General features: G+C 40.9%; 1 protein-coding gene across 11 annotated transcripts in view; it reads right to left on the reverse strand.

The window, feature by feature from the left end:
- BBX (BBX high mobility group box domain containing) overlaps positions 1–15,401 on the reverse strand; it is a 152,021-nt gene that overhangs the window by 54,273 nt on the left and 82,347 nt on the right. For all 11 annotated transcript variants that reach the window (XM_050331551.1, XM_050331550.1, XM_050331554.1 and 8 more), the window contains 2 exons: positions 9,364–9,562; positions 3,632–3,699 (listed from right to left, as the gene is read on the reverse strand). In XM_050331551.1, coding sequence (XP_050187508.1) covers positions 3,632–3,699; positions 9,364–9,562 — 267 coding nt within the window. The remainder of the gene's footprint in view (positions 1–3,631; positions 3,700–9,363; positions 9,563–15,401) is intronic.

The following is a 15,401-nucleotide window of genomic DNA, read 5'->3' on the forward strand; positions in this document are numbered from 1 at the left end:
TTTTGTTTAAAAAGGAAGGAAACCACAAGGATAACACCTCTGTGGCCTCCCCTTCCCTCCAGGGTACTGTAACCTGCTCTAAAATGATCACACCAAACAAGGGTGGAGGACAGACCCTAGGGCAGCCCCTGCCTCACCTGCCACTGCCTGATGTGAGGCTTTAATGCTGTTCCGATGTGCTGAGCACTGGAAAGCCTGGAATCTGGTAGAAGAGACAGGTTTTGGACTGCACGATGAATTTTGGGATTTCTGGGCAGTAACCTACAGAGAGGCCACTAGGTGCTGCTGTAACGCAAGGAAAGGGCCCGACGGACCATAAGGGAGATGTGCAGAGAGACAAACAGGCAAGCAAGGAGCGCTGCTCACCAGCTTCGGCCGTTGCTAATGACCTGCGGTGAGGACCAGGCTCTGCTGACACAGCACACCCGTCTTTGCTCAAGCGTTCAACAAAGTACACTTATATACACACCACAGTCTTGCGACCCAAAACCTAGGTGGAAACTCCTTGGATATCAAAATCCTTTGTCTACTGCCCTTAAAGCCTGTAGCTTCTCTTGCTTTCCTGCTTAGTAACTCCAGCTGCTGCCTGGAAATCAATCATGGGCCAACACTGAGTTCCGTTATTAGAAGAAAATCTCTCTAGTCTATTGAAAAAATTTACAAAAACAGGAACACACTGAGAGATGGAGACTGAAGGCCTCAAAACAATTTCGTAAATATCACTGTTGTGCCTCTTCCCATCCTCCTGCTGGCAGGTCACTTTGTTACCTGACATCTGGGCTTCTGACAACACGGAGATTAAACACCTGACTTGAAAAATTCCTGTATGTCCATTTAGCATAATCCTGACAGAACATCAGCAGGTGTCGAAAATGCTCACATGGGATTAACAGACAAGTGCAGTGTCCCTCACCTTCTTCCCAAGTTCTGAGCAAAACTATGCCAGTGCTGCCCTCCTCTCCTTTAACAAGTTTTAAGATGATAAAAGTATTAAAGATGTATATTACAAGGCCACCCAAGCCTGCATAATCACACATATGCACAGCAGTCACACTGCATTTTGACAGGCAGACCTCCAGTTTAAGAACCATATATGTGCATGTGTCTGAAATGTATACACAGACTTTAATGATAATGAAACCCATGTGATGTCATTCAGAGCACCCTTTTAAAAATGACAGTGTCTGTCCTTTTATTTTTTTTTTTAATATAAATGCCAGGGGTTTAGATGTACAACATATATTTATATACTTACGTGCATCTAAAAACAAAACATATACTCTCCATAGTTAACCAACTTCTGAGCCTCTGCACTAACAACACCTCAGCAGTCACCTTAGTACACCAAATTCTCTGCCATGTTGATACCAACTGTAATGCAACACAACTGATCCCTCTCCACCGAAGAGCAAAGCAGCCTATCAAGTCCACGATGAATTCTTGAGTTTCTTTCTGAGCCTGTCATACCACCTCCTGGCACGTTCTGCTAACCCCCCAAACACTGGCTGGAGTGTAAAACCATAAACATGGAAATCCAACCATAGATTCTCATAAAGGCATACGAAGATGAACATCTTACACCTCCTCTGTCCACATGCCCGAGAATGGGAAGACAAAAGAGCTGTTCAGTTATTCAAGTCTAAACAGGTTTAGGATCATTACTGCATTTCAGAAACACAGGCCTAAGAAATATTTGCTCTGTATCTCATCACCACTGAAACAGAAGGAAAAGGAAAATGGAAGACACATGAGGGCTGCCACACAACAGAAACTGAGGAAGTTTCCCAGAACATGGAAACACAGCTGGAGACTTAATTACCACTAACACACGGTTAGGAGGACTGAACTTTGTTCATTTGGGTCCCTTCGTGAATACCAATCACCCAGATTGTTCTGGAGGATGCATTTTATAGACAGTGGACCCTCAAAAATGATTGGAGATGTGCAGCTTCCTGGGAAAGCGCTCTGTCGCTTACCTGCTTCTCAGAGAGGGTAGTACAATTAAAAAAGGGTAATTCATTAGTACGGGCTAATTTATGGCCCATCGTGATTCTAAGAATAGCCAACAAGTCCCTCAACTAGTTTTGTTCAGAGTGTATTTATGACAATTATTTTACTCCACACTTTTGGAGAAAGTAGATTACACAGCTTGCTGCTTTGATGTGGAGGGCCAGGTTTCAAAAGAAGACTACGGGCCCAGAAGAGCACAGCACAGTAAAGCTTATACATGAAGTGAATATTACATCACAAGTTATATTGCACACTCCTATCAGAGAAAATGAGGTTTATGCAGGCATATGGGAAGCATGTCTTTTGCCCCCCCAAAAAAAAAAAAAAAAAAATCCTGACTAAAAACCATCTATGTACTAAAACAATTGCACAACATCTTTCTGTTTTGTCTCTAAACCTACAGGTAGATTTTAAACCTTCACTGCCATCTGAAATCATATTACTTGAGGCTGTTATGTAAAATGTAGAAAATTCAACTCATGAAGACGTTTCTTAATGGAAGTTAGTTTCTGTGACTACAATATACCTTTCCTTACATTTAAACATAACAGGGTAGTAAAAACAGATTTTATGCTCCAAGCTGAGAGAGTACAAGTTTGAGAAGTACAGGACAGAATCATTTTAGCACAAAGTAATACATTTCATTTCACTGCTTTGCCAGCTTGACAATAGTGTTTCTGCAGCACGGAAGGCCAGTAGCCACACCTGCACAAAAAACTCCATGGCTCAGATCAGTGTGCAAAGCATTGAGGAGTCTTGGTGGTAGAGGAACAAGCATCTCAAACACACTGCACATTTTGCATTTGGGGGTATCACATATAGATTAAGTTAATTATTGCTCTGCCTCCCAATAACAACAACAACAAAAAAGAAACCTTCCTCACTTCCACTGCTCTTTCCAGGCTAGAGATTTATGGCAGTGACTACCTATTTTACCCAACATACAAGCTGCTTTTTGAACCATTTCCAAAGTTGGCCTCAAAAATAGATCGTAAACAACCAGTATAAAGAAAGACCTGAGGTCTCTGCACTACTGGAGATAGGCAGGCACACTTATTTACTAGACCCCTTTGTAAAAATATAAAAAACATTTGTGATGACAACTGAACTACAAACTTCTTTTTAGATATAAAGACTTAGTGAATAGGAGGAGACTGCAATACTTCGATTACCTCTTAGCACGTGCATGGTTTTGGAATGCCTATACAATGACATTGACTGTATGGAAGTTATTAGGTGCTTATTTTGCTGTTAGTGCCGAGGTCACAATTGTGTGAGGCATTACAAAAGCATACAAAATCCTTGCCTAAAAAAGCTTGCAAACCACCTGTCTGTTAACACAGTCACAGTACTTCACGCCTTCCACCCCTGGCAATATTCTTTCAGAGGGTAGACTTGACTGGTGTGATCAAATGTTCAGTCAGCAGAGTTAATACTGAACTGACACAAAAACTGGACTCAACCTCTACATTCACAGTTGGGATACCAGATTCACACTTCAGTCCCACTTGAGGTTACCTGTGATGTGTCCTAAATTTCATTCCCCACTGGTCAAATATTCCTCTTATGAGGTCTCTTTAAACTGAGGGCTTGTAGTAGGGGAGAGAAAAGAGTTCCTTACCTCTTGTGCAGTAAGCGCATGTTCCCCTGCTAGAAGCAGCATACTTAGGCCTCCCATTTGTGTAGGATCTGTTAAAAGAGTAAAACCAAGTCTTAAGTTGATTCATTTGCTTGTTTAAAAAACCTACCACTTGCAGCATTAAACCCCCAGAAGACTACTAGTCACAGACACTCTAAGCAAGCTGCCATAAAAGGCAGTTCAAGAGAATCACAAATAACCATTTCTGTACCCTCTGGGAAGGCTTTCAAAGCTGTTTGAGGGATTTAATTGGATTTGTGTGCTTAACACCCCATTGCGTGGATTTACAATTTTACTGCCAAAGGTTTTATGTACTACAGAGATGAATATCTTTAAAAAAGCAACTGTAATGATCTCATACATAAATATACACAAAGATGCACATGTTTATAACTCAGTGGATGCTCCTATCACGGGATTGGTTCCTTCTTTAGCCACTGAACAAATTAAAAGATGGAACAAACAACATGATCAGGCTCTGAAGCAAAACTTCTATTTTCATTTATCTTTAATTTAGAGCTGCATTTAGCGGTGAAAAGTGCCAGCCTGACAGTTCTGAAGCATGAAGCGCTTGATCCTCTGTGCCAGAATAGCACAGGCACTGGCCAGGCAAGCTGCCTGCCTACTTGTTGCCCTGCCAATACAACATGTAATTGAGGAAAGTAAAATGGAGATATAGATGTTCTTTTCTCCAAGTATTTGATGCTGACAGCTCCTCGCCTCCAGCCTTCCTGCACTTCAGGAACACAGAAAACGACAACAAGTGAAAGCAATAAACACTGGCACTGCATTAGCCATGGAGTGGCTTTTCCTCTCTGAACAGTGGTTGCTCTTCATCATTATGAAGATTAACTGATTTTCTGATTTTCAGGGAACATCTTGGAAGAAATGCAGGGGCCTGATCTAACAGTGTCATGTAGAGAGAGGGAGACTGTGGCCCAAAAAGCTCATACAACAGCCACATCGTGAGAGAAAGGGAAGTATTATCCTTGCTGTATTGCTGAAACACCAACTTCAAAATGACTAGACACACCAAAGCTAAGTGACCTTCCCCAGGCTTCACTGAGCATGTTTTCCAATATCCTTTTACTAAACTATACAAAAACTCTCTCCTACAACAATAAATTACATGTAGCCAGGGCCATTCCCTGGAATGGAGGCCAAACAGCACACTTACCTTTGTCCACTGAGTTCCATTTTGGTATGCAAAATTTGGATGCAAAAGAGCTACAACCAAAATGCTCACTGGGAAATCCCCTGGCCCCTTCGCACTCAGGAGTGGGGCCAAGGAATTTCTTGATCTTTTCACCTGACATGGGCCAAACTGGTACCTGTAAACCTCCAAACAATTTAGTGCTGCAGAGGATCAAAGTTCAGTTCATGGGAACACTCATTGGTGCTATTTCATTCAATACCACAGATGCTGCCAAAATTTCTCTGGCAGACAGGATCTCACACTGACATTCACAAGGTAAGTTTTTTCACATGGTAAGTTTTTCAATAATCTCTTAGAAGGGCGTTAAATAGAAGCAGAGGAAAACAATGTGAATAAACCAGGCTCATTCACTATCTCAAGGATAGAAGAGTGGCCTATCATTATCTTTAAAATGCATCCTAAATAGCATCTGGCTTCATACCCAATATTCAACTAGAATTACTTTTTTCCTTCACCATAAAAAACAGGTAGAAGGTGTGTGAATTTTTTTCATATTTTTAAGGAGTTTTAATTTTTAAATAAAAAAGGAAAAAATCTATTAAGCTTCTATGAAGACACAAGACACTACTGAAAGTGTAGAATCTCGTAACAAGAAGTGGTTGAAAAAACAGAGACAGAAAATGGGAAAGGCCAGCAAGTACCTAAGCAGAATTTGTAAGTGAAGTGATCCTGTCAGAGAAACCATTCAGTCCTTCAAACCAGAGGACATCAGGGCAATTAAGAAGTGACGAGTGAACACGCGTCTTGAAAAATAATGCCTGAGCAGGGAGTTAATTTGGAGGAAGGAGAGATCAGAAGAGATATCCAGGCCCATCATAAGCTTACTGAACTGCATATTAAACAGTAAGGGCTTGGCTGGTTGCTTTCTACTTTCTTTATTCCCAATGGAAGGCTTTTGCAGAATCCAAATCTTCCATGAATTAAGGGCTTTCTTCCAGTTTTTAGCTTAAATATACTCGGGGCCAGGCAGTACACATTTTTTCTGGTGCCTGCATCTTTAAGATTAATAACTGTTCTCCTAAACGGTATCTCCCTTCTGTGCATTTACTGGAGTTCCCCTACGCTTCTTCCACTTGCTTTCCTAGTCTAAATAACTCAAGATCTCCTGAGGTCATCAAGCACATCCATCTCCAATGGTTCCAGCAATCCCTGTAGCTCTCCTCTCCAGTTATCCCAGATGGAGTTTGTCTTTCTTATATATGGGTGACCAGCATCAGATGAGAGGGTTCCTGAAAACACTCTGCCTGACAAACTGCAGTATAGCACTTTCTTATGCCCATGCTGTACTGATGACTCCCAGATGCCCTTTTACACCGCATTTTAGTTAGCCATGGGTCCTATTCCCCCTCCTCACGTTTTGGACAACTGGAGAACACTCAGTTCATGGCTGTAAAATTCTTGCCCCTCTTCTAAATATCTTCTTGGTGGTCTTGGCTTTCTGCCTTTCAAATAAGTAGCTTATCATAAGAGGACAAAGATAGAAGTGTTTTTCCTGAACTAAGCAAATACTTAAACTGTTTATTTAAATATAAAAATTAAGAGGAAGGAAAAAATGACAGCTAAGTGGAAAGTGAAAGTTTAATTTGATGCTTAAACAACTTGAACACTTATGCTGCAGCTGTAGCAGAGGGCTGGTGCTTAGATGTCTGATCGTGATAAAAACATAAAATCCTTCCACTAAGGTTTCAATTTACAAAATAACTTCACCTAAGGGAAGACAAAATGTACATGTGCAAACACCGCCATATGTTTATAGTGCCTCCTCAGCACACCGATGTTTCTACTCTGGCACTAAGAACTTATTAGTATGAAGAATCAAGAATTTCAAGGGGTATTTTGGAGTAATTTATAGTTAGATCAACAATACTGAGAAAACAGCACACACATTTGACTTGCAGAATGGGAGGCAATTCGTGACTTTCTCAACAGCTTTTAATACTGATGAAACTTAAAACCACCTCACTATTTGGGAATGACATACTTTGTTAGTACTGGGCTGGTTAGAGACTCAGCAGGCTGACTTATTCATCATTGCCATTTTTCAGTCAGAGAAAGAAAGAACTGAGGAAGAACTAAGCAGAAAGAAGGTCAGCAGGTACCACCTCCAGCTAACTTTTACCTGGGTAAAGCATAATTAAGTTTCTTTCCAGAAAAACAAAAATAGCATTTCTATAGGGATACAGCCTACTCTAGGAATTTTTCCACCCTGTGCCTCACTAAAAACATTTTGGTTCAGACGGTTTTCTTCTGATGCAAAAATGTGAAAAGTACTGGGAATCTTGCACATTTTTATGGCAAAGCTGTTGCAAACAACAGTTGCCTTTGCCCTACACGTTACAACAGATCACAGGTGAGCCATGTAATGAGGAAAGCATGCTCAACACTACAGCTTCCAGGGCACTGATTTGTGGGTCTACAGGTCAGAAGCCAAATGCTGGTGCCACACCTCAGCTTCTTGACCTACAGTAGGTGAACAAGAGACTTAAATGTGGGGCGATTATTCCTTTAATGACAAAAAAGTAAAGGAGAGACACAGCTTGTGTGGGACTTAAAAAAATCCAAACAGATCTATATATTACATTTTCCAAGATTAAAGGTAACATGTAAAAAGCAGTCAAGACAGGATTAGCAACAACCAACATTTCTTGGCATGACTCTGGAATCATATAAACCTTGTCCTAAGGAAGTTATCTGCCTTGACAATACAAGGCAGTCAGTGGCATTTCAAAGGTAAAAGTGTTCCTGAGGTGGTTCAGCCACATTTCAGTCCATCAGCTAGTATACAGCCTGGATTTTAAAAGAGATAGTACTGGATAGAAGAGTTAGAGTTGAATTGAACTATCATGTGAAGTCAGGAAGAGAAGAGCACAATAAACATATTTCGAATGAACCGGTATATAGTTAACCAGCAGTAGTAATCCATTTGGCATGGCACACTTGTCATGACGTGGATGCTGCTAACATCACTGTCAGAACCTGTCATTATTTTATGAGCTATTATTATACTCAAGAAATTGCCAGCCTTCATGGGCATGAGGACTGGACCAAGATCCCTATGAATTACCAATGCTCATTGACTCAGTCTGCAGGAAAAAAATAAAAATAAAGACTAGCACATGCAGCACAAAAGAGCCTTCTTCAGAAATGAATGGCTCTACAGATAAAACAATGGATTAAATTAGTTTCTAATTAATTCTCAATTTCTCTGTCTTTGCTTTGACAGGTGTTGCCTCAGGATCTCTGTACTCAAAAATGCTACATTAGGATAGCCCAGCAGGAGCAGTAGGGAACAGATGAGAGGTAGGTCAAGACCTATTACTTGTTCCTTATTTTAAGTTAATAAATCTTTAAGGAGCATAGAAATGATTCCTCTAATAGTAAAAGCAGAATGGGATGAAGGGGCTTACGAATTTTGGAACTGGTCTCCCACATATCAGAACTACATAGCATGAAAAACTTTATTTTATCACATTTCACAGTTAACCTTAATAGCCAGAAGGAATTTCATTATGGAAATTTTCATATCACAATGCTAAGGTATACATGCCTTTTATCCTTACACTTGTTCCATTAAACCATTTTCCACTCTCCAGCTCACAATCTCACCAAGCAGAAAAGTCCTATCTGCCACACTCTTGTCACAAACTAGGTAGGATATGACAAAGTTTCTAATTTTATAAATACTGATGTATCTGAAACTTTAAATGAGGGGGAAAAAAGGAAAAAAGACAGAAAAAAGAATGGTGGGGAAAAAAAATTTTCTCCCTTGACTGTTAGGTTCTTAAACTGCCAGTATGTAACAATAATGTCTCTGCTCTGTATTTCAAGGTCATGATTACAACAGTTCTGCTATTTATGGATATCAGTGAGAGATTATCTGTTTTTTACCAGTTGAGGCACTCCACCTACACTTCTTTACATATTTAGGGGCTTTTTAAAGATTGGAATTTGCTCCTCCAAGATATAATGGGTAAAAGAGCATATTTCAATGAAATTCAATTAGGCTTCTCTTGATTTAAATACAAAAAAGTTAGCCCCACTGGTACACTGATTCACAAGAATGTTAACATCTCCAACTTCAGAGACACCCACATATTATTTCTGCAAACAGCAAATTACTAAACGAGTACAACACTCTATGACACAAACAGAATGAACACAATGAGTGTTTTTCCTTTTAACCAGAGAATGCAAGTCTCTAACAGCAGATAAGCTGGAATCAAAAATCAATCAAACCTGGACTCCAAATGGGGTATGGATTACGATGCCACATATCTGGACTTGACTCTTGAAAGTAATCATATACTAAGGAAAATCTTAGAAAGTTGTTACACAGAGGTTTAACTAGAGTTTTGGCAACTTAATTTGGGACATGAAAGTTATTTGCAGTACAGTACTGTGTGCAGTAAAGAAAACTGGTATCAGAGTTCCATTTCAACGCTGCATCCTCAAACAAAATGAGGATGCTACAGCTGAGTAACATGGATGGAAAGCTCACCTGCCATCCCAAAGTTAAGCTGTGGCATTTCTTCACTTTTGGTTACTTTCCTTGGGCTCGGTAAGTCTTTTGCAGAATCTGATGCAATGGCCCATAACTTTTTCCTGTTTGTAACACTGGATGCCTGGGTTTTCACAGGTTTGTTGGTTGTGGGGCACCACTTGTACCCTGGGTTTGCTTTCATAAATGCATCCTTGTACTAGAAAAGAAAAGGAAAATTACCAGTCATGACATTATACTATCCACAGGGCAAGAGAACACACTGCATGTAAGAGGATTTAATGCAGTAAATAATCCTTAAATATCTTGATTTTTTAACAGTTTAATCACATGCTTAGAGTCTGACCACCAACTCTAAGAAGAATTATTAAGATATGTAGAGTTGTATATAAAAAAGTGAGTTTTCTCTTTCTTCTCCTGAGGGTCTATTACCCAGAGCAGGCTGAAGTTCTGATCCTCCAGACTGCTCCCCAGTGCCTGTATGCTCATGCTGTGAGATACAGATATTTGAATTCTTTAACAGGTACAATCTTCATTTGCTTTCTAGTTTGAATTAAATGAAAACATACATTTAGCAACAAATACAGCATGATATGTCTTACCTTGCTCCCATTCCATTCTTCTCTAACAGTTTCGTATTTTAGAATATTTGAGTATATGCTTTCCCAAACCAGGCACCAAAAATAAATCACAACCAGTATAATCCCACATTCAGTATCTTGGGATACATCCCCACAGTGCTTCTTCCAAAATGTATCATGCTGTATGGCTGCATAAAATAAACTGTGACCATTTTAAAACACTCTGGCCTTGAGCACCCAGCACACATCTCAGTTGTTTGCTATGTTCTTGGCATGAGGCAGCAAAACAAAGGAAGCCAGACTACACATGATGGGTGGGGAAAAAGGCTTGGATCCTACACAGTTTGGGGGGGTAGGGGAAAGGATGAGAGCCCATTTTATTCACAAGATGCAACAGCAACATTTTTCGAGTATCTTGCTGACCAGATTAAAACGAGATTTTTGAATGTTAACAGGAATAGAAAGACTGCATTTCAGTATTTTAAATGTGTTGCTATGCAAGGTGAAGAACTGGTGAATCAGAGGAACATGCCACGCATTCCAGCTGCAGATGTTTGCCTAACAACTGATAGGGGTGTTCAGCACTGGCTGCTGGGGAAGCCTACCCTGTAAGTACCAGTGCCCACTGCAGGGAGAAGGAACCCAGTGCCTTCTCCAGACTGGGTGGCTCTCAATGGCAGCAAATGACCAGAAGAGCAGTTTTATCCTTGGAAGTACACAGCAGGGCAGCTGCAGGAAGTTTGTTCTGTGATTACATGTTCCCACCCACACAGCTGTCATCAGTCCCAGTTACAGCACAGAGAAGCACCTATGTTTCAAGCGCATATGTGCACAGAAACACATGCAGAGAGGGAAAAAAATCCCTTGGGCATCAGATACAGAAACAGCATTGAAAACCTTGTCCTCTGATAGAGCCACTACAGCATTTTCCCAGATCAATAAAGAGTATGCCTTGTGGCAGGATCACCATCACATGTGCACCGCTTGCTTTCATTTCCGTCTTAACCTATGAGCTGGCACTTGCTACCTCCAGACTGTAGCACAGATTAAAACGTTTCAGTTTACAAGAAACACAGCACTGCATGAACCCGCTGTGTGAAGCCCTGTATTTATAGAAATGGCTATAAATAATAAAGATCTGCAGGGATCACTGACCCACATACACACTGTATTTTCTGAATAGGGTGTATGTATTAAATCTGCAAACTAAGGATTGCGACACCTCTCACCTCGAGCCTTTTCCCTTTCCCTCAGTTTGGTCTGGGAGCTCAGTACACCACAAAAATAGCCTGGTGGAGGGAAGAGAAAGGAAGGGGAGGGTAAGGGAAGAGGAGAAAAGGAAATACACTGCGAAGCAGCTTTGCCCTCCATTGTTAAAGCCACAGCCCGCTCACAAATCACGTTTCCAGCCTGCGGAGTGAAAAGCACAGTTGCTAGCAATGAGGTACGTAAGCTCCTCATATCAGCAGTGCTGCTTTGAGTAATTGAATTATTCTATTGAGTAATCTGACAAGCCGACAGGATGCCCATCAAATGAGAACCAGAACGCATGGCATTTGTGAGACGAGGCTGCAATAAGCTTTTAATCAGTTTTCAACAAGAGCAATTCAAGTGAGCTGGTGTATTAATGGATTTTTTTTTTTTCCTCTGCAAAGCCAAGAAGTGAACATTAACTGCACTCTCTGAAGGGGAAGGGACAAACTAAACTAAGGGAGGAAAATTCATTGGAACTGTTCAGTTTCAATGCTCATGATAAAGGAAAAGAAAATTTAAAAAGTTGAACTGTGGCCAAGAAGGACTTCTATAAAATGCATACAGGGGCCTGGTCCAAATCTCAGGAAGACTTTCATTATTGATTTTTGTGACTATTAGACCAAGGCTTAAAATGAAGAAATACATTCTGCTTGCCAGGTCATGAGAAGATAGCTTAAATGAGCTACACAGTAACAAGAAAATGCCAAAGACAATAATGCAGTTTACTGTTTTCCTCCCTTTGACCAACTGTTCGGTAAACTAACTCAATGCAGCCAGCCTAAGCACACCTCTGAAGTCAATTAAAACAAACAAGCCACAACCAAACCAAACTAAACGAACAAAACCCAAACAAAACCACAAAAAACCCCAACCCAAACAGTAAGCACTTATCCTGGAATGCAAAGACACCTCCTTGGTTCCCACACAAGTAGCAGGGACAGCCCGGCATGATTGCAGTCCCAAAATTCCAGGTAAGACAAAACCCAGGATATGTTTGTGGGATTGGTCTGATGCATCATTTCTGTTTTGTGAAAACCTGAGGAATGTTGTGTTATGCAGTGGGATTGGTGCCACTTCAGAGCTGTGGTTAAAAATATGTGTTGTGCTTTAGTGCAACTCCCAGAGTTGCTTTCATCACCAAATAAAAAAAGATTTGCTTTCTCCAGCTGTGGCAGGAACAGGAGTTCACAAGTGGATTCCAGCTACACCTCAGGGTAGCAGTTAGCACGTGCTTAAACTTAAAATGCGCGCTTAAATCCCATCAACTGGCTGTTTGCAGCGTTTGCACTACACAGGTGTCACCACGTGGACTTGCCAGACTCCAGCCAGCAAGCCAGAACGTTCGTGCCCTCCCACCCTGAGGCAGCTGCCAAAGCAGTGGCACCTCAAGGCCAGCGAGCTCCCAGCCAGGCTGACTGCACCTAAGACACCACAGGCCAAGGACTCGCAGGGTCAAGTGTTCAGCTCAGCCACTGAATGGCGGAAGAAACACAGAATCAATCAGGCTGAGAAAGACATCTGAGATCACTGAGTCCAACCTGTGACCCAACACCACCATGTCAACTACACCACGGCACTAAGAACCACATCCAGTCTTTCCTTAAACACCTTCAGGGATGGTGACTCCACCACCTCCCTGGGCAGCCCATTTCAATGTCCAATCACATTTATCAGGTTGCTCCCTGCAGGAAGCATTCCCAACTGCCCAGATCTTGCTGATGGAAAGACATACTTAAAACTTAAGTGTCTTCTAGCAAGGAACAGGGCTTGAACAATAACAATCTCACTTTCCAAGGTGGTCGAATACTTCCACTAAGTCCTGTAAGAGTTAACAAATAACACTATTCCTATTACTGAAGTAAATAAAAATGCTGGAGCATATTTATGAGTGGCCAGATTCATTTCCCATCAGTGAAGAAAAACACTAACAAGGCAGCAACATTTGTGGTTCCACTTGGAGTATTAATCAGCTACTGGGCTTATATCCTAGATCATGAAACTTTTAAAGTTAAGTTGCTCTAGGAAGTCTGCAGGATAGAAACAGAAAGCCTGGTCCTAAAGAAAACACCATCAGAAGCAGACTTTAAGCTCTGCAGGTGTAGCATCAGGTCTCCAGGGCAGGTGTTTCTACAAGAGACCATAAATCACAAGACTGAAAAGAGAGGGCATGTGGAATCAGTTTTTCCAGATAATTAAGGCACTCCAAGGTGCACGCAGGTACATAATGGGATTTTCCAAAGTGTCTAAATGAACTATAGACCTGATTAGTCTCTCAGTGAGAGTCAAGGATGCCCAGTCCACTAAGAAACTTCACCTAGTTCTGATTGGCAAAAAGTTTGGGTGCCTTCCTATCTTCCAAATGTTAGATCTTGCATACAGCAAGACATATGTAAGTAAATATAGAAATGCCTTGACTTGCATACTGCTGAGATAGGATCACTGCGAGCAGTAAGCAGCTAAGAAACTGAAAGCTTCTTGCCTGATGCTTGATTTAACCTACCTGGTTTTGTAAGCTACAGCATCAAGCAGAAACAACACCCCAGAGACTGCAGAACAGGGGCTGTAGTCACTGCAGTAGGGATCACTTCTGTCAGGCCCACCTATAGCTCTGATTCAGATGCTCAGGGTACCCAAGACACATTGTGGGAATAGCAGACATGATGCAGGGTCCTCTGGGAGGTGTCTGCCCTGCCAGTACAATGGATAAGAGGCTATGCAGTGAAAACTGGAAGTCAAAGAGCACCGAAAACCTATATTTAAGTAAGAGAAGCTCACCTGCTGTATTTTAAACCTCAATGAGCTCATCATACACGTACCAAAACAGAAGATTATCGGTACAATGGTAATTTTATGTTCTTCCAAAGGCATTCACCTTCTTGATTTTTAAATAAGCTCTCCTTAGGAAAAAGAAAAACACTAACTAGGAGTTCTCACTAGAGTTAACCTCTTTTTGACAGTCTCAGCAGTAACCCTAAGTACAGGCAAACCTGTGCAACCTGTTCTAGGTGAATCTGCTTGAACAGTAGGTTAGACTGGATGATATCCAGAGGCCCCTTCCAAGCCCAGCTATTCTGTGGTTCTGTCAAAAGCAAGTGTTAAAATAAAATGACCAATCCACACATACAGAGTGGGCTTGTTGGTTAAGGGCCAAATATATTCAATAGCACATTACAGCTGCTAATTATTGTTGTAACATACACTGTTTAAAGAATACAAATTATACTCTATCTCTCTTCTACACATTTTTGGAACTACTTATAATGGTGTAAACTACTAAGATTTATTGTTTCGCTTTGATGTTGAATATGTAATTTGTTCTTCATGCCAAAAAACCCCATCACTACAGGAACAATGATTTCTACAACAATATGATTAATAGTTTCAGATCTGTCACTTCATACAGAAGTTCTGCAATTTTCCTTCTTAATGAACGAGTTTTCTTCAGCAAGACAAAAGGCTAAAAAAACCAGCTACATTGTGTCTGTTTCTTCTAAAAATTATTTCTTAATTTTCGTCTTTCTCTGCATCTGTACTGATTCTGCTAACTGCCCTTTCCTCACGCATTTAGAGAAGCATCATTAATTTGTAAGTGTGAATACAGAACAAAACAGAAATGGTTGGACAAAGCTAAGACTCAAATATTTCAGATCTATGACACAGATGGGGAACTACAGAGGTACTACAGACCCTGCTTCAAAAGACACCTGCCATGCAGAATGCTTTGTTTTTCCTGTGGACCTCTCCCACAAACTACTGAACAGCCAGACCTTATATACACGCATTAACAGCAGCACACACCTCCAGGTCACAGGGCAGGTATGGATAATAGTTTTCCCAGTTGTTTCACAGGGATCTGTTTCAGGGTGATGTTATCAGCCCAAGTAACTCGCTGTGTTTCTCTCAACGTACTATCAATCACTACAGCCTTCTTGGGGACAGCTTATCAAGAAAGCTATTTCTTAAAAAGTCTCATTTAAATTTTCAGTTGATGTAAAGATACTTGGTGAAATATGGGGATGAATCTCTTTCCCTTGCTCCCAGTTAGGGGACTCTGACTTATGTACTGCTCTCTGATTTGGGTATTGGGCTCACCACGAGCTTGCTCTATCAGAAACTGGTGAGCAATACATAGGGAACATACTTCATGAAACACTAATAATTTTTTTATTCTTTATCATCAAAGGTAAAAAGGGACTACATTTT

The sequence above is a fragment of the Myiozetetes cayanensis genome, unplaced genomic scaffold, assembly GCF_022539395.1.
Source record: "Myiozetetes cayanensis isolate MyiCay16 unplaced genomic scaffold, myiCay2020 scf5-8, whole genome shotgun sequence".
Classification (NCBI taxonomy): domain Eukaryota; kingdom Metazoa; phylum Chordata; class Aves; order Passeriformes; family Tyrannidae; genus Myiozetetes; species Myiozetetes cayanensis.